The sequence below is a fragment of the Papio anubis genome, chromosome 4 (genome assembly GCF_008728515.1).
Source record: "Papio anubis isolate 15944 chromosome 4, Panubis1.0, whole genome shotgun sequence".
NCBI lineage: Eukaryota > Metazoa > Chordata > Mammalia > Primates > Cercopithecidae > Papio > Papio anubis.
In genome coordinates, this window is record NC_044979.1 from 18,723,144 (window position 1) to 18,742,022 (window position 18,879).

The 18,879-nt window shown below is 43.0% G+C and overlaps 1 protein-coding gene across 8 annotated transcripts in view; it reads right to left on the minus strand.

Annotated features, from left to right (window-relative positions):
- Positions 1-18,879, minus strand: part of TBXAS1 (thromboxane A synthase 1) — a 213,263-nt gene that overhangs the window by 110,327 nt on the left and 84,057 nt on the right. The window contains exon 1 of one of the 8 annotated variants that reach the window (XM_031665113.1): positions 14,714-17,659. The exons of the other annotated variants lie outside the window; for them this stretch is intronic. Coding sequence (XP_031520973.1) covers positions 14,714-14,863 — 150 coding nt within the window. The 5' untranslated portion in view covers positions 14,864-17,659. Of the gene's footprint in view, positions 1-14,713; positions 17,660-18,879 lie in introns of those variants that run through there. 8 annotated transcript variants of the gene reach the window in all.

Here is an 18,879-nt window from a genome sequence, read left to right on the forward strand (position 1 = left end):
AAAAAGCTATTAGATCTCATAAATGAATTCAGTAAAGTTGCAAGGTACAAAATCAACATACAAAAATCAGCAGCATTTCTATATGCCAACAGTGAACAATCTGAAAAAGAAACCAAGAAAGCAATCTAATTTACAATAGCTACAAATAAAATGAAATACTTAGGAATTAACTTTACTGAAGAAGTAAAAGATCTCTACAATGAAAACTGTAAAACACTGACACAAGAAATTGAAGATACAAAAAAAAGGAAAGATATTCCATATTCATGAATTGGAAGAATCAATATTGTTAAAATGTCCATATTACCTAAAACAATCTATAGATTCAATGCAATCTCTATCAAAAGAGTGACATTCCTCACAGAAATAGAAAAAACAATGCCAAAATATGTATGGAACCACGAAAGACCCAGAATAGCCAAAGCCATCCTGAGCAAAATGAACAGAACTGGAGGAATCACATTACTTGACTTCTAATTATATGACAGAGCTATAGTAACTAAAATAGCATGGCTCTAGCATAAAACCAGACACATGGACCAATGGAATAGAATAGAAAACCCACAAACAAATCCATACATCTGCAGTGAACTCATTTTGACAAAGGTGCCAAGAAGAACCATTGAGAAAAGGATAGTCTCTTCAATAAATGGTGCTGGGAAGAGTGGATATCCATATGAAGAATAATGAAACTAGACCCCTATCTCTCACCATATACAAAAATTGAATCAAAATGGATTAAAGACTTAAATATGAGTCCTCAAACTATGAAACTACTAAAAGAAAACACTTGAGAAAATATCTAGGACATTGAACTGGGCAAAGATTTCTTGAGTAATACCCCACAAGCACAGGCAACCAACACAAAAAAGGGAAAATGAGATTGCATCAAGTTAAAAAGCTTCTGCACAGCAAAGGAAACAATCAGCAAAGTGAAGAGACAAGCCACAGACTGGGAGGAGGTATTTGCAAACTACCCATCTGGCAAGGGAATAATAACCAGAACATAGACGGAGCTCAAACAACTCTACAGGAAAAAAAATCTAATAATCCTATTAAAAACGTGCAAAAGATCTGAATAGACAGTTAAAAGAAAAAAGACATACAAATGGCAAACAGGCAAATGAAAAGGTACTCAACATCACTGGTCATCAGAGAAATGCAAATCAAAACTACAAAGAGATATCATCTCACCCCAGTTAAAATGGCTTATAGCCAAAAGGCACGCAATAACACATGCTGCCAAGGACATGGAGAAAAGGGAACCCACATACACTGTTGGTGCAAATGTAAATTAGGACAATCACTACGGAGAACAGTTTGGAGGCTCCTCAAAAATCTAAGAAAACTAAAAATAGAGCTACCATATGATCCAGCAATCCCACTGCTAGGTATATACCCCAAAGAAAGGAAATCAGTGTATCAAAGAGATATCTGCACACCCATGTTTATTGCAGCACTGTTCACAAGAGCCAAATTTGGAAGCACCTAAGTGTCCATTAACAGACAACTGCATAAAGAAAACGTGGTACATATATACAATGGGAGTACAATTCAGCCATAAAAAAGAATAAAAGCCTGTCATTTGCAACAACGTGGATAGAATTGGAGGTCATTTTTGTTAAATGAAATAAGCCAGGCACGGAAGGACAAAATTGGCATGTTCTCACTTATTTGTAGGAGCTAAAAATTAAAACAATTGAACTCATAGAGACAGTAGAATGATAGTTACCAGAGGCTGGGAAGAGTAGTGAAAGAATGTCGGGGGAGGTGGGGATGGTTAATGGATGGAAAAAAAATAGAAAAAATGAATAAGAGCTAGTATTTGGTGACTATAGTCAATAACAATTTATTTGTATGTTTTAAAATAACCAAAAGATCAGCATCATAAGACAGGGCAAGAAAATAAAAGATTATAATTGGATTGTTTGTAACACAAAGAAAGGAAAAATGCTTGAGATGATGGACACCCCATTTACCCTGATGTGATTATTACACATTGCATGCTTGTATCAAAATATTTCGTATACCCCATAAATGTATACACCTACTACATACTCATAAAAATTAAAAGTTAAAAAAATGTAAAAAATTGACAAGCTGATTCCTGTAAACATATATATGGAACCAAAAGAACTAGAATAACCACGAGAATTTACACTGCTATCTCTCTCTCTCTCTCTCTGTCTCTCTCTCTTTGTCTCTCTGTCTCTGTCTCTCTCTCGGACAGGGTCTCACTCTGTTGTTGCTCAAGCTGAAGTGCAGTGGCAGAATCATGGCTCGCTGCAACCTACACCTCCTGGGCTTAAGCAATTTTCTCACCTCGGCCTTCTGAGTAGCTGGGACTACAGGTGTGCACCACCATGCCTGGCTAATTAGAACCATTTTTTTTTTTTTTTAGTAGAGACAGGTATGTTACCCAGGCTGATCTCAAACTCCTGGCCTCAAACAATTCCCCCACCTTGGCCTCCCAAAAATTATAGGCATTAGCCATGGTGCCTGGCCACACTGCCATCTTTCAAGATCGATGACAGAGCTGTACTATTTAAGAGAGTGTGATATCGTGATATTGGTGCAAGGATAAACAAAAAGACCAATGAACTGGACTAGAGTCCAGAAGTAGACTCACACATACGATCTCTTGATTTATGACACAGGTGCTGTTCAATTCAGGGGGGAATGGGTGGTCTTTTCAACAATGGTACTGGGGCAATTGGATATCAATACAGAGAGAAAAAAAAATGAGCCTTGATCCATACCTTACTCTATACACAAAAGTTAACTGGAGATAGATCATAGTCCCAATAGTGAAAGGTAGAACCATGATGCTTCCAAGAGAATATCTTTGTGACCTTGTATATAAGGCAAGAGTTCTTAAAGAGCATACCAAAAGCAATACCACAGAAGAAGATTTTGATAAATTGGACTTTATTATCAAAGGTTATTATTAAGAAATATAACACACAAACCATGGACTGGGAGAAGATATTCACAACACGTTTATCTGACAAAAGACTCAGGGCAGAACACACAAAGAGCAACAAGTCAATCAGAAAAAGTCAAACACCTTAAAATAACAGTGGGGGAGGGGCAAAGACGCAACAGGCACATTGTAAAGGAGACTATTCAAATGGCCAGAGAGCAAATGAAAAAGTTCTCGGCCGGGTGTGGTGGTTCACGCCTGTCATCCCAGCACTTTGGGAGGCCAAGGCGGGCAGATCACCTGAGGTCGGGAGATCGAGACCAACCTGACCAACATGGAGAAACTCCATCTCTACTAAAAATACAAAAATTAGCCAGGCATGGTGGCGCATGTCTGTAATCCCAGCTACTCGGAGGCTGAGGCAGGAGAATTGCTTGAACCCAGGAGGCGGTGGTTGTGGTGAGCCAAGATTGCACCATTGCACTCCAGCCTGGGCAGCAAAAGTGAAACTCCATCTTAAAAAAAAAAAAAGAAAAAGTTCTCAATGTCGTGGTCACCAGATAAATACAAATTAAAACTGCAGTGAGATACCACTACTATCCAGCCCCTGGAATAGTTATGATGAAAAATAATGGCAAGATGAAAGTGCTGGCTAAGATTGGAACAACTAGAGCTCCACTTTATGGGAGTATAAATTGGCTCAACCACTTTGGAAAACTGTTTGGCAGTATGTACAAAAATCCACCACACACCTACTCTCATGGGTTAGCAATGCCACTCCTAAGTTTTCAAGTTTTCATAAATGCCTGTTGATATATTAACCTAATTCATAATAGCAAAAAACTGGAAACCTAAATGTTTACTGTCAGAGGAATAGATTGTGGTGTTTCTATACATTGGAATGCTACATAGCAATGAAAAATGCAAACTATGTTCACGGTCTTGCTCTGTCCTCAGGCTGCAGTGCAATGGCACGATCATAACTCACTATAGCCTCAAATTCCTGGGATCAAGGCATTCTCTTCCCTCAGTCTCCTGATTACCTGGGACTACAGGCACACACCACAGCGCTTGGCTAATTTTTAAATTTTTTTTTTATAGCAACAGGGGTCTCACTTTGTTGCCCAGGCCGGTCTTGAATTCCTGGGCTCAAGCAATCTTCCTGCCTCAGCCTCCCAAGGTACGAGATTACAAGACTGAGCCACCACACCTGGCTATATTAATCTTAATACATGGTGTGGATGACTCTTACAGACACTATGTTGAGCAAAAGATGCCAGAACAAAAGGACACATACTGCAAGTTTACATTTATGTGAAGTTCAACAGCAGGAAAAGAGAACTCTATACAAATCGACGTCAGACGAGTGGTTTTCTCTGGATGGTAGAGATGGGTTGACTGAGAAGAGACATGAGAGAACCCTCTGGAGTGCTGGAAATGTTTGTATCTTGATCTGGGTGGTGGTCACATAGGGAAATACATAGACAATAATACATTGAGCTTTACACTCAAGATTTGTGTGTGGAAGTTACTTCAATTTAAAAAATACTAAGGGATAATAATCATTTAATTTGGACAGACTTGAATGCTGGATGAACACCAACAAGATGCAAATCAACAGATTTAATTATAAGGCTTCATATTTAGGTTTAAAATTTAGTTGTTTAGTGCATGTGATGGAAGCAACCTGACCTGCAAAAAGTCACGTTCAAAAGATCTGGGAACCTTCATTGAGCACTCGCTTGTCAGGCTGTATCGAGCTATCACTGTCAGGAACAGAGGAGGTCTGTCCTACTGCGCTCATGGGAGCAGTGTCCGGCCTCAGGAAGGAGTGTCCTACTGTGATGCGTAATGAAGTTAGACCTCGGCCGGTAATCTCAGCTACTCAGGAGGCTGAGGCAGGAGAATTGCTTGAACCCGGAAGGCAGAAGTTGCAGTGAGCCGAGATCACGTGCCACTGCACTGTAGCCTGGGTGACAAGAGTGAAACTCCTTCTCAAAAATAATAACAATTGGGCGGAGCAAGATGGCCGAATAGGAGCAGCTCCAGTCTCCAACTCCCAGCGCCAGCGACACAGAAGACCGGTGATTTCTGCATTTTCAACTGAGGTACTGGGTTCATCTCACTGGGGAGTGCCGGACGATCGGTGCTGGTCAGCTGCTGCAGCCCGACCAGCGAGAGCTGAAGCAGGGCGAGGCATCGCCTCACCTGGGAAGCGCAAGGGGGAAGGGAATCCCTTTTCCTAGCCAGGGGAACTGAGACACACAACACCTGGAAAATCGGGTAACTCCCACCCCAATATTGCGCTTTAAGCAAACAGGCACACCAGGAGATCATATCCCACACCTGGCCGGGAGGGTCCCACGCCCAGGGAGCCTCCCTCATTGCTAGCACAGCAGTCTGTGATCTACCGGCAAGGCAGCAGCGAGGCTGGGGGAGGGGCGCCCGCCATTGCTGAGGCTTAAGTAGGTAAACAAAGCTGCTGGGAAGCTCCAACTGGGTGGAGCTCACAGCAGCTCAAGGAAACCTGCCTGTCTCTGTAGACTCCACCTCTGGGGACAGGGCACAGCTACACAACAACAACAACAACAACAACAAAGCAGCAGAAACCTCTGCAGACACAAACGACTCTGTCTGACAGCTTTGAAGAGAGCAGTGGATCTCCCAACAAGGAGGCTGAGATCTGAGAACGGACAGACTGCCTGCTCAAGTGGGTCCCTGACCCCTGAGTAGCCTAACTGGGAGACATCCCCCACTAGGGGCAGTCTGACACCCCACACCTCACAGGGTGGAGTACACCCCTGAGAGGAAGCTTCCAAAGCAAGAATCAGACAGGTACACTCGCTGTTCAGAAATATTCTATCTTCTGCAGCCTCTGCTGCTGATACCCAGGCAAACAGGGTCAGGAGTGGACCTCAAGCAATCTCCAACAGACCTACAGCTGAGGGTCCTGACTGTTAGAAGGAAAACTATCAAACAGGAAGGACACCTACACCAAAACCCCATCAGTACATCACCATCATCAAAGACCAGAGGCGGATAAAACCACAAAGATGGGGAAAAAGCAGGGCAGAAAAGCTGGAAATTCAAAAAATAAGAGCACATCTCCCCCGGCAAAGGAGCGCAGCTCATCGCCAGCAACGGATCAAAGCTGGACGGAGAATGACTTTGATGAGATGAGAGAAGAAGGCTTCAGTCCATCAAATTTCTCAGAGCTAAAGGAGGAATTACGTACCCAGCGGAAAGAAACTAAAAATCTTGAAAAAAAAATGGAAGAATTGACGGCTAGACTAATTAATGCAGAGAAGGTCATAAACGAAATGAAAGAGATGAAAACCATGACACGAGAAATACGTGACAAATGCACAAGCTTCAGTAACCGACTCGATCAACTGGAAGAAAGAGTATCAGCGATTGAGGATCAAATGAATGAAATGAAGCGAGAAGAGAAACCAAAAGAAAAAAGAAGAAAAAGAAATGAACAAAGCCTGCAAGAAGTATGGGATTATGTAAAAAGACCAAATTTACGTCTGATTGGGGTGCCTGAAAGTGAGGGGGAAAATGGAACCAAGTTGGAAAACACTCTTCAGGATATCATCCAGGAGAACTTCCCCAACCTAGTAGGGCAGGCCAACATTCAAATCCAGGAAATACAGAGAACGCCACAAAGATACTCCTCGAGAAGAGCAACTCCAAGACACATAATTGCCAGATTCACCAAAGTTGAAATGAAGGAAAAAATCTTAAGGGCAGCCAGAGAGAAAGGTCGGGTTACCCACAAAGGGAAGCCCATCAGACTAACAGCAGATCTCTCGGCAGAAACTCTACATGCCAGAAGAGAGTGGGGGCCAATATTCAACATTCTTAAAGAAAAGAATTTTAAACCCAGAATTTCATATCCAGCCAAACTAAGTTTCATAAGTGAAGGAGAAATAAAATCCTTTACAGATAAGCAAATGCTTAGAGATTTTGTCACCACTAGGCCTGCCTTACAAGAGACCCTGAAGGAAGCACTCAACATGGAAAGGAACAACCGGTACCAGCCATTGCAAAAACATGCCAAAATGTAAAGACCATCGAGGCTAGGAAGAAACTGCATCAACTAACGAGCAAAATAACCAGTTAATATCATAATGGCAGGATCAAGTTCACACATAACAATCTTAACCTTAAGTGTAAATGGACTAAATGCTCCAATTAAAAGACACAGACTGGCAAACTGGATAAAGAGTCAAGACCCATCAGTCTGCTGTATTCAGGAGACCCATCTCACACGCAGAGACATACATAGGCTCAAAATAAAGGGATGGAGGAAGATTTACCAAGCAAATGGAGAACAAAAAAAAGCGGGGGTTGCAATACTAGTCTCTGATAAAACAGACTTTAAACCATCAAAGATCAAAAGAGACAAAGAAGGCCATTACATAATGGTCAAGGGATCAATTCAACAGGAAGAGCTAACTATCCTAAATATATATGCACCCAATACAGGAGCACCCAGATTCATAAAGCAAGTCCTTAGAGACTTACAAAGAGACTTAGACTCCCATACAATAATAATGGGAGACTTCAACACTCCACTGTCAACATTAGACAGATCAACAAGACAGAAAGTTAACAAGGATATCCAGGAATTGAACTCATCTCTGCAGCAAGCAGACCTAATAGACATCTATAGAACTCTCCACCCCAAATCAACAGAATATACATTCTTCTCAGCACCACATCGTACTTACTCCAAAATTGACCATATAATTGGAAGTAAAGCACTCCTCAGCAAATGTACAAGAACAGAAATTATAACAAACTGTCTCTCAGACCACAGTGCAATCAAACTAGAACTCAGGACTAAGAAACTCAATCAAAACCGCTCAACTACATGGAAACTGAACAACCTGCTCCTGAATGACTACTGGGTACATCACGAAATGAAGGCAGAAATAAAGATGTTCTTTGAAACCAATGAGAACAAAGATACAACATACCAGAATCTCTGGGACACATTTAAAGCAGTGTGTAGAGGGAAATTTATAGCACTAAATGCCCACAAGAGAAAGCAGGAAAGATCAAAAATTGACACTCTAACATCGCAATTAAAAGAACTAGAGAAGCAAGAGCAAACACATTCCAAAGCTAGCAGAAGGCAAGAGATAACTAAGATCAGAGCAGAACTGAAGGAGATAGAGACACAAAAAACCCTCCAAAAAATCAATGAATCCAGGAGTTGGTTTTTTTGAAAAGATCAACAAAATTGACAGACCACTAGCAAGACTAATAAAGAAGAAAAGAGAGAAGAATCAAATCGACGCAATTAAAAATGATAAAGGGAATATCACCACCGACCCCACAGAAATACAAACTACCATCAGAGAATACTATAAACACCTCTACGCAAATAAACTGGAAAACCTAGAAGAAATGGATAATTTCCTGGACACTTACACTCTTCCAAGACTAAACCAGGAAGAAGTTGAATCCCTGAATAGACCAATAGTAGGCTCTGAAATTGAGGCAATAATTAATAGCCTACCAACCAAAAAAAGTCCAGGACCAGATGGATTCACAGCTGAATTCTACCAGAGGTATAAGGAGGAGTTGGTACCATTCCTTCTGAAACTATTCCAATCAATAGAAAAAGAGGGAATCCTCCCTAACTCATTTTATGAGGCCAACATCATCCTGATACCAAAGCCTGGCAGAGATACAACAAAAAAAGAGAATTTTAGACCAATATCCCTGATGAACATCGATGCAAAAATCCTCAATAAAATACTGGCAAACCGGATTCAACAACACATCAAAAAGCTTATCCACCATGATCAAGTGGGCTTCATCCCTGGGATGCAAGGCTGGTTCAACATTCGCAAATCAATAAACATAATCCAGCATATAAACAGAACCAAAGACAAGAACCACATGATTATCTCAATAGATGCAGAAAAGGCTTTTGATAAAATTCAACAGCCCTTCATGCTAAAAACGCTCAATAAATTCGGTATTGATGGAACGTACCTCAAAATAATAAGAGCTATTTATGACAAACCCACAGCCAATATCATACTGAATGGGCAAAAACTGGAAAAATTCCCTTTGAACACTGGCACAAGACAGGGATGCCCTCTCTCACCACTCCTATTCAACATAGTGTTGGAAGTTCTGGCTAGGGCAATTAGGCAAGAGAAAGAAATCAGGGGTATTCAGTTAGGAAAAGAAGAAGTCAAATTGTCCCTGTTTGCAGATGACATGATTGTATATTTAGAAAACCCCGTGGTCTCAGCCCAAAATCTCCTTAAGCTGATAAGCAACTTCAGCAAAGTCTCAGGATACAAAATTAATGTGCAAAAATCACAAGCATTCTTATACACCAATAACAGACAACACAGAGCCAAATCATGAATGAACTTCCATTCACAATTGCTTCAAAGAGAATAAAATACCTAGGAATCCAACTTACAAGGGATGTAAAGGACCTCTTCAAGGAGAACTACAAACCACTGCTCAGTGAAATAAAAGAGGACACAAACAAATGGAAGAACATACCATGCTCATGGATAGGAAGAATCAATATCGTGAAAATCGCCATACTGCCCAAGGTAATTTATAGATTCAATGCCATCCCCATCAAGCTACCAATGAGTTTCTTCACAGAATTGGAAAAAACTGCTTTAAAGTTCATATGGAACCAAAAAAGAGCCCGCATCTCCAAGACAATCCTAAGTCAAAAGAACAAAGCTGGAGGCATCACGCTACCTGACTTCAAACTATACTACAAGGCTACAGTAACCAAAACAGCATGGTACTGGTACCAAAACAGAGATATAGACCAATGGAACAGAACAGAGTCCTCAGAAATAATACCACACATCTACAGCCATCTGATCTTTGACAAACCTGAGAAAAACAAGAAATGGGGAAAGGATTCCCTATTTAATAAATGGTGCTGGGAAAATTGGCTAGCCATCAGTAGAAAGCTGAAACTGGATCCTTTCCTTACTCCTTATACGAAAATTAATTCAAGATGGATTAGAGACTTAAATGTTAGACCTAATACCATAAAAATCCTAGAGGAAAACCTAGGTAGTACCATTCAGGACATAGGCATGGGCAAAGACTTCATGTCTAAAACACCAAAAGCAACGGCAGCAAAAGCTAAAATTGACAAATGGGATCTAATTAAACTAAAGAGCTTCTGCACAGCAAAAGAAACTACCATCAGAGTGAACAGGCAACCTACAGAATGGGAGAAAATTTTTGCAATCTACTCATCTGACAAAGGGCTAATATCCAGAACCTACAAAGAACTCAAACAAATTTACAAGAAAAAAACAAACAACCCCATCAAAAAGTGGGCAAAGGATATGAACAGACATTTCTCAAAAGAAGACATTCATACAGCCAACAGACATATGAAAAAATGCTCATCATCACTGGCCATCAGAGAAATGCAAATCAAAACCACAATGAGATACCATCTCACACCAGTTAGAATGGCGATCATTAAAAAGTCAGGAAACAACAGGTGCTGGAGAGGATGTGGAGAAATAGGAACACTTTTACACTGTTGGTGGGATTGTAAACTAGTTCAACCATTATGGAAAACAGTATGGCGATTCCTCAAGGATCTAGAACTAGATGTACCATATGACCCAGCCATCCCATTACTGGGGATATACCCAAAGGATTATAAATTATGCTGCTATAAAGACACATGCACACGTATGTTTATTGCAGCACTATTCACAATAGCAAAGACTTGGAATCAACCCAAATGTCCATCAGTGACAGATTGGATTAAGAAAATGTGGCACATATACACCATGGAATACTATGCAGCCATAAAAAAGGATGAGTTTGCGTCCTTTGTAGGGACATGGATGCAGCTGGAAACCATCATTCTTAGCAAACTATCACAAGAACAGAAAACCAAACACCGCATGTTCTCACTCATAGGTGGGAACTGAACAATGAGATCACTTGGACTCAGGAAGGGGAACATCACACACCGGGGCCTATCATGGGGAGGGAGGAGGGGGGAGGGATTGCATTGGGAGTTATACCTGATGTAAATGACGAGTTGATGGGTGCAGCAGACCAACATGGCACAAGTATACATATGTAACAAACCTGCATGTTATGCACATGTACCCTACAACTTAAAGTATAATAATAATAAATAAATTTTAAAAAATAATAATAATAATAATAATAACAATAATAATAAATAATTTTTAAAAATCAAAAAAAAAAAAAGAAGTTAGACCTCATCAGCTAAACGATGATTTTCAGACAGTGGCCACATTTTAAGAGAGGTGTTAAGAGCTGGCAGGAATCCTTTAACCCTGTTTTAATTTGGGTTTTTAATCTCAAGCAGGTAACTGGGGTTGCCGCCCTTTGATGACCACACGTTGTGGGTGGATTGCTGTTTCTCTCTCACAGGCTCATGTTAGGCTGCTTGACTCGGGATGATCACACTGCCTTCTTCGGCATCTCTTGCAAGTGTCCTCTGAGACCAGGTGAAAAACTTCCTTTTTTAACATGGATCCCATTAGGATGTCAAAGGAGACACATGTGGTCATGTGTCCTCCTTCAAAGGGTGGCCCCTTTCAGGGCCTATGGGCCCTTTGTTTCCCACCTCCTAAAAGAGGCAGGAAGGAGAAGGTGAGCAGAGAGAGTGAGACGTCATTAGAGGGGTGATAACAGGTAAGAGACGAAGGTGTGGTTGAACTTTGCCCCTGCTGCCTCTCTTCAAAGGGTGGATTAGTGCTGGCAGCCAGAGGGGGACAGAAAACCCAGCAGAGGGGCCCCTCGTTGTCTTCACTTGCTCTGCACCAACTAGCCATGCCTTGGGCATTTAGGAAGATGTGGATGAACTCTGCACAGAATGTGTCAAGACCACAGTCTCTGGCCCTCCCTGGCAATCCCACAGCAAGAGATGAATGGCTGCTATTTTCAACGATCCTGAGCTGGGTTTGCTGCACTTTATGTTTAGGGCTGTGCATGCTCAGCTCTGAGTGGTGTCTGCGATCATGCTGTGAATATGGAGTGACTACTGTGTGCCAGGTGCTGTACTGGCACTGGAACAATCAAGACAAAGAATGGCGGGTGGGAATGGGGTGGCCTATCACCAATACTTGTCCATCTTACAGCAAACACAGTCCTTTTCACATTGTTTCATCAACTCTTGGGTCATTCTCCAGCAATTAGGAAACCCTGCCCTGAGGAGCAGGTTATTGAAGAAAACCGACACCTCGGCATTCCATGGGTGCTTGAAGACAGCAGCCACTTACTGAAGTTTTCTCATGGGCCAGCCCAGTGATTCTCAACTGGCCTGGTAAAGCCACACAAGAACCACTGGCTCCTTCCAGAGTGTTGCAAACACATGGAATGCATTTCTGCTGTTACCGAGTTCGTGTATTATCAGGAGAAAGGGATGAAAGGCATGACAGAATATGAAGCTATAGCCAAAAATGTTTTCTTGTGTTCTGGAACATGCAAGAACATGGACTCAAAATCTAAATGATCTCTGGGATGCCTTGAGAGATGATCAACAGTTCTGAAACAGTCACGCGGGCTGAGGGGCCAGCTGAATAGGATGAGGTGCTTCCAAGGACTCCAAGATATAGTGTTATACCTCAGTGCTTATAATGCGAGTAGAGAGAGTCAACTTGTTTACGCCAACGAGGCTGCAAAAATATTCATATCGAAAAGAGGACCACGGTCACAAAGACTAGGTACCACTGTTACAAACATTGTTTCTAATTCTCACACAACCAGGCACGGATGAGGACAGCCGCTGTGCAACTTGTCCCCTTCCCACCTGGAGACATGAAAGACCTGGTACTGCCCCCTCATTATATTATAATCAACTGAGACTCAAGAATTCTGTCACTTGGATAAACCCAAATTCTATACTTGAGGCTATTTTCAATTTATGTCTATCGCTATCTGGCTGTACAAAGATTTGAACCAAAAAGGGTTTATATTTTGGTGGTTTGAAACAGTAAAGGTGTTCCTTTCACTAAAAATACAGTATAAAAAAACTAAAATGTAAAAAAAAATACCGAAAATGAAAACGGTAGTGGTCTTACTATTCTACATGTCGGTTTTCATTCATTCCCTCTGCCGGTAGAAGGTGGTCATAGAGATGACATCCTCTTCCCTCTCTCTGCAGGAGAGTGTGACTGGCCTGAGAGAACGGCCTCCAGGTGAGGTTGTGAGATGTGTCCACCACTCGAGGGGTCAACTCAGGGGCATGCGGTGGCTAAAAACAAATTTGGGCTCTACCTGCCTAGTCAGCTTCAGTTACTGGAAAGGGGCCTCTTCTAATTATGGCAGTCCTGCCTGACAGAGTTCCAGCATTTTATCCACTGGGGAGGAGGAGGAAGCCAGGCGCTTGGGACTGTGCTTCTATCAGCCCGACAGCCGGCAGCGAGGGCCCCTCCTGAGCGGGGAAGGGAATCTGGGGGCTTGTTAACTCTTATCTTTGGAGGAAACTCTCCAACAGATCTCAGCAGAGTTTCTGGCCAGAAACAGTGTTCAACAAGGACAAGGGTGTTCCTGATATCGCACTTGACATGCTTGGCTGCAAGAAGAAATTTTCCTGAGGGGGCCTAAGAGGGAGCTTGTTCCCTGTACCTGAAACTCCAAGTGGCTCTGTGGGACGCTGGTGGGACTCCGTGGCTCCCTGTGGCTGCCAACGGTCACATGAACTGGGCATCAAACAGACCTTAGGGATTAGCTAGTCTAATGTATTTTACACAGGAGGAAACTGAGAATCAGGAGTTTAAAGGATTGTCTGAAGGCCACTCAACTAAGAAGAAGTAGCAAATCCAGAATCCGATTTCATTTCTTTAAACTAAAATCAAAGACATTTCACCATACTACTGGGCTATTGCTTAGAAGAGGGGAAATGGGAAGAAGAAAGGGAATGTCATAAGAGGGAGATTGGGGCAGAGAAAGACAGGGAGAATCAGGACTCAGTGACTTGACTTTCATGGAATGTTCTGGAATATATTCATTGAGAGACAAGAATTGATTTTATGGTTTATTTCTCTATTCTTATGCCTAAATTGTAGATATTAATCTCCTGGTTTACACACTTATTTCTACTTCTGCCACCACAGAAGTTAGGGCAAGACAGCATAAATATCAGAGCAAGCTTTTACTAATTTCTTTTTGTTAAAAAGAATATATAAAGATAGCTTCCTGCTGAACCAAGAGTCTACTAAGACACAAAATATGAAATCATTTTCAACAAGGTCTTGAAATTTTAGAAAAAACTCTGCAAGGCAGAGAGAAGTACATTTGAGCATTGAGAATCAATACCACTTAATGCTACTCCTGCGTTCCCAAGGCATCACAAGACACTCAGTACTTTTAAAGATGTTAGAATTAAAACTTAGCTACCATGTTGGAAATGAAGCTCAGTGTGTTGTACTGATTAAATGTAATGCCCTGGATCTGGCTTTTCTAGGACTTACCCATGTCCAGACACTAGAAAAGCAGGTGAAATGGGAGACCTGCGGGGAACAGGCATCCCATTGCGGCTGTCACCTGGGAATTCCAATGGGCAGCCCATCCTGCCACAAGAAGCTTCCAGTTCAGACTGGAGGGTTTCCTATGCACAGCAAAGACCTTTCGCCATACCGCTGGGCTATGGCTTAGAAGAGGGGGACATTAAAAGCAGAAAGTGGGTGTTATAAGGAGATTGGGACAGAGAAGGAGAGGGAGGTCACATAAAACAAAAAGGCCTCAAAATAGAGAGGAGGGCAGGCAAATGAGGTTGCACACCTGTGTTTCTGGTTTCACTGCCCCCTGCAGTCTGTTTGTGCTTGCAGGAAGAACTTCTGCCTTGCTCAGAGCTGTAGACCTGTAATGTGAATGGACCTTTCTCAAGAAGTGCACAGCTAAAAAAAGTTGGCAAGGTTTTACTGAAGCCATGAGAGCTTCCCTAGGTCACGCATGGCAACCACTCTCACAACTTAAATCGTGCTGCACATGTTTGAGCATCTGAGTGTCTTCATTTACTCAATGTTTGATTTAAAAGAAAGAGAACCAGGAACTCCAGGTGAACGGTTTTCAAAAACTGTCAGTGGAGAAGTACTGGTTACAAGTGTAGGAACGGGTTCAAGGGGAGCAGTTTTATGGCAAGTCTGCCGAGGCCCCCTCTCTCCTCAATGGGTGCCAGCAGGCGGGTCCCTGTGGCCCCCACACAAGGGGGTCTGACCCACCTGTATCCCTGAATTGAACTTTCCTTGCCAATTAGCTCTGCAATGAGCCAACATGCTCTTTTCTTCCTTGAATAGGAGGCTTCTGCAGATACAGAGGACAGGAAGGTTTCCAGTGACTAATTTGCCTATAACTTTAGTTATCTTCACCAGTGCTAAGGAGTTTGTGGTTTCACAGTGACTCATCCTGCAATGTTCACAGCTGTGTGGAGAGTGAGTGAAGCAGCCCCTGAGAGGCTGAACCTGGGGCAGCCAGGGTGCTGAGTGTTGATGGTTCTGGATAAAACCGCCCACCACGTCCATCGCATGGCTTTGGATGTGCCTCTTGTGTGTCAATGGTCTGGCTCAACCTGTGCTTGGAGAGGTGACCTCTGTGTTACTCATGAGGACCTGAGGGATGGCACTCCATGCTGCCACTCCAGACCAGAACCCACATTTTCAAGGCAGTAGGCTTAGTGTTTTGACACGTCCCTGACATGCCCATCTGACCAGACCAAGCTAACATGGGCCAAAGACTGGCCTACCTCTTATCACCCTTCCCACAGCTCCCGAACTCTAGGCCTTGATAGGAGGCCAAGAACAAGAAGTTCTGCCTCTGTGACCATTTCTGCTGAGTCATGTGGACTCAGCTCCACTTTCCACAGATATTTAAAAAAGAGCTGCGCTATGGCTTCATTAGGTACTGTACCTGACAGCAAAGAAGAGCTCACTGAAAATGTCTAAATAAAAACATCCAAGTCCTGATGTACCAGGATGACTGAGCTTCTATAAATGCCAAGAAGACTGATTTGGGTTTGATAAGCTGTGGCTGCACCATCACGGAGCAGTTTCAGGAAGCACTGAGGACATTGATAGAGACCTACAAGGCCCACGTGGAAAATGAGCAAGATGAAGCAACATTGCACAGACTCCAGTGCCCCAAAAATGGTGAATGAGAAAGCATGACGTTAAGAATTGCTGCTCTGGATCCAACCCATAGTCTGCTCCAGCCAGTGTTCTGGAGTTTGGAAAAGAATATTTCACAGGATGATATTTGAATTCACACATTTGTTCAGTGTTGATGTATGTCAGGGAGCTCCCTGTTGCATCACCCCCACCTCCAGCGAATACGCTCTATGGATCCCTCATGGGATGCTTACAGCTCATGTCAAATTTCAGAGCTAAATCCAGTTTCCCAAATCAGAGCCCTTCTCCACCAGGCTGTCCAGGGACAAAACTCACGTAACTCAAGCCTGAATCTGTGAGCAGAGATGGGCTCTCCCTGTTGGAGAATGAGAGCATGCATTATTTAAGTTCCTTTTCACTTAATTTATCAAACTAATATGCCGAGGTATTTTCTGTATCACAAGGGACCGTTTGGTAGCAGCTTGCATGGAGTAAGCATTTAATGTTTACCGAGTGAATGTATAATAAAGCTGAATCGCTGAACGCTTAAGTAAACATGGCCTATTAGAGGGAAGGCAACGTGGTGTCAGTAAGGGGAAATCACGTCTCACTAATCTCCTTGAGTTCTTTGAGCAGATAAATAAGCATATGGATAAGAGGGAACCACAGAACCCAATTTAATTTGACTTTCAAAAACCTGTGAGAAAATCCCACTTTAAAGACTGTTTTTTAAAAAATTGAGTCACTAAGGGTTGTTTTACCATCGATATGGAATTGGCTTAAAGACCATAAGCAAAGCTACACATAAGTGGATGCATTCCCAGATGGAAAACTATAAACACTGGGGTTTCCTGGAGAGCTCATCTGCGATGGGTCTTTTTACGTGTTTGTGAATGACCAAGACGAAGAAGACTGTATTGCAACTCCAGGTTCAAGTAATGCCTCATTCTTCTGGGAGGAATGTCAAGTTGATGGAAATTCCATTCAGTTGGGACAAGAATATATTGGATGCTGAAGAGTCAATATGTGTTTATGTCATGGGGTATAAAAAAGAAGTACAAGATACAGTTCTTGGCCTTAAAGAGCTAATAATCAAGCTAGACTGAAAGCCATATCCTCCTTTACCATAAATAGTAGAAGGCACAAAGGGATCAACTGTGACAATGAGTGATGCACGTGGTGAGCGCTGCCAGAGTTCAGGGAAGGGGAAAAGTGTGTGTGGATGGAGGCAGGAAAGGCTTCCTGGAGGAGGCAGAATCTGAGGAGTGTCGTGAAGAACAGCAAGAGTTTGGATGGGTGTGGAAGAGGTGGAGGGTTTTCTTGTGAGAAGCACTAATGTGTCACCTGCCAAGTACTGTGTAGAGGGAGAGGTTATATGCATGATCCCATCTGGCTTTACGACAGCCCAGTAAGGTGGACCATATCCCCCAACTCCAGGCCTTGAGAGGAGGCCAAGAATAAGAAGTTCTGCCACTGGTTGTGACCATTTCTGCTGAGTCATGTTGATTCAGCTCCACTTTCCACAGATATTTTTAAAAAGAGCTGCCCTGGCTCTTTTTTAAGTTAAGAAATGTGGCCAGGTACAGTGGCTCAGGACTATAATCCCAACACTTTGGTAGGCCAAGGTGAGAGGATCACCTGAGGCCAGGAGCTTGAGACTAGCCTTGACGACATAGTAAGACCCCATCTCTGCCAAATATTTTTTCTTAAAAATTAGCCAGGCATGGTGGCACACATATGCAGTCCCAGCTACCTAGGAGGCTGAGATGGGAGGATCACTTGGGCCCAGGAGTTTGAGGCTGCAGTGAGCTCTGATCACAGCACTGCACTCCAGCCTGGGTGACAGAGCAAGACCCTGTCCCCCCTCCAAAAAAGGGATGTGCTCAAGTTCACGTCATAATCAATATGAGCCGCACTGTTACACTGCCTTCAATTCTGGGGCAGTGTCAGCATGAGCAAGGCAAAGGTTCAGGCCCCTCCAGAGCAGGTGAGGGTGAGCAGGGAGAGGCTGGAGTGACGATTTGTATTGGGGAGCAGTGAGAGACAGTGTTAAGCCATGTTATCAGGGTTGATCATTTAGCCTCTTTGAACCTTAGTTTCTTTGTCTATAAAATAGAGATGATAATTGTATCCATCTCATAAGTTCTTGTGATGACAAGGACACACTCTGGATGGCTCACCTAGTTCAGAACACAGGGAAGGGGACTCTCTCTAATTTCTTTAAGACTTAGCCCCAAGCACCTCACACAATGGATCTAAGTCACAAGGGCCCTTAATTGTCTGGGGAACTTGGACTTAGTCCTGAAGGCTTAATCCTGTGCTGAGTGGAAGAGGAAGAAAACTGGAACTATACTCTGGAGTTTGGGGCCCTGGACCTAGCCTGGGTGGAGGGGTGGGTGAGGGGATGGTGAAAGAAATTAGGAACAGCAGACGAATGGCTTGGAGGAGAAATTGACCAAAGTTGAGGTCAATGTTATTGGGTCCCCCCTGCTTGAACATGTGCATTGAGTATGTCTGCCCCTAGCATGCCAAATCATTGACCTCTTCTAGGTCAGCTCTCAGGGTCACATGTCCTGGTGTCATGGGAGGAAATATGGAGACACCGGTTGGCAAGTGCCATCTCATGGCTTAGGGGCTTGGACAGTCTCAAGCGCTATGGCAGGCTCCTGTGAGTGCCTTTGCTGCTTGCTAGAATGTAGCTTGGTGGTCCATGCACTTTGACTTACTGTCTTCTCCAACTTCTTTACTCAGCACTCCTTGCTGAGGCTGATGGAGCAACAAGCTACAGCTACAGCTGCATTGAATCATCAGAATCTGTTTCTTGACAGACGGCTTTCAGGGGAC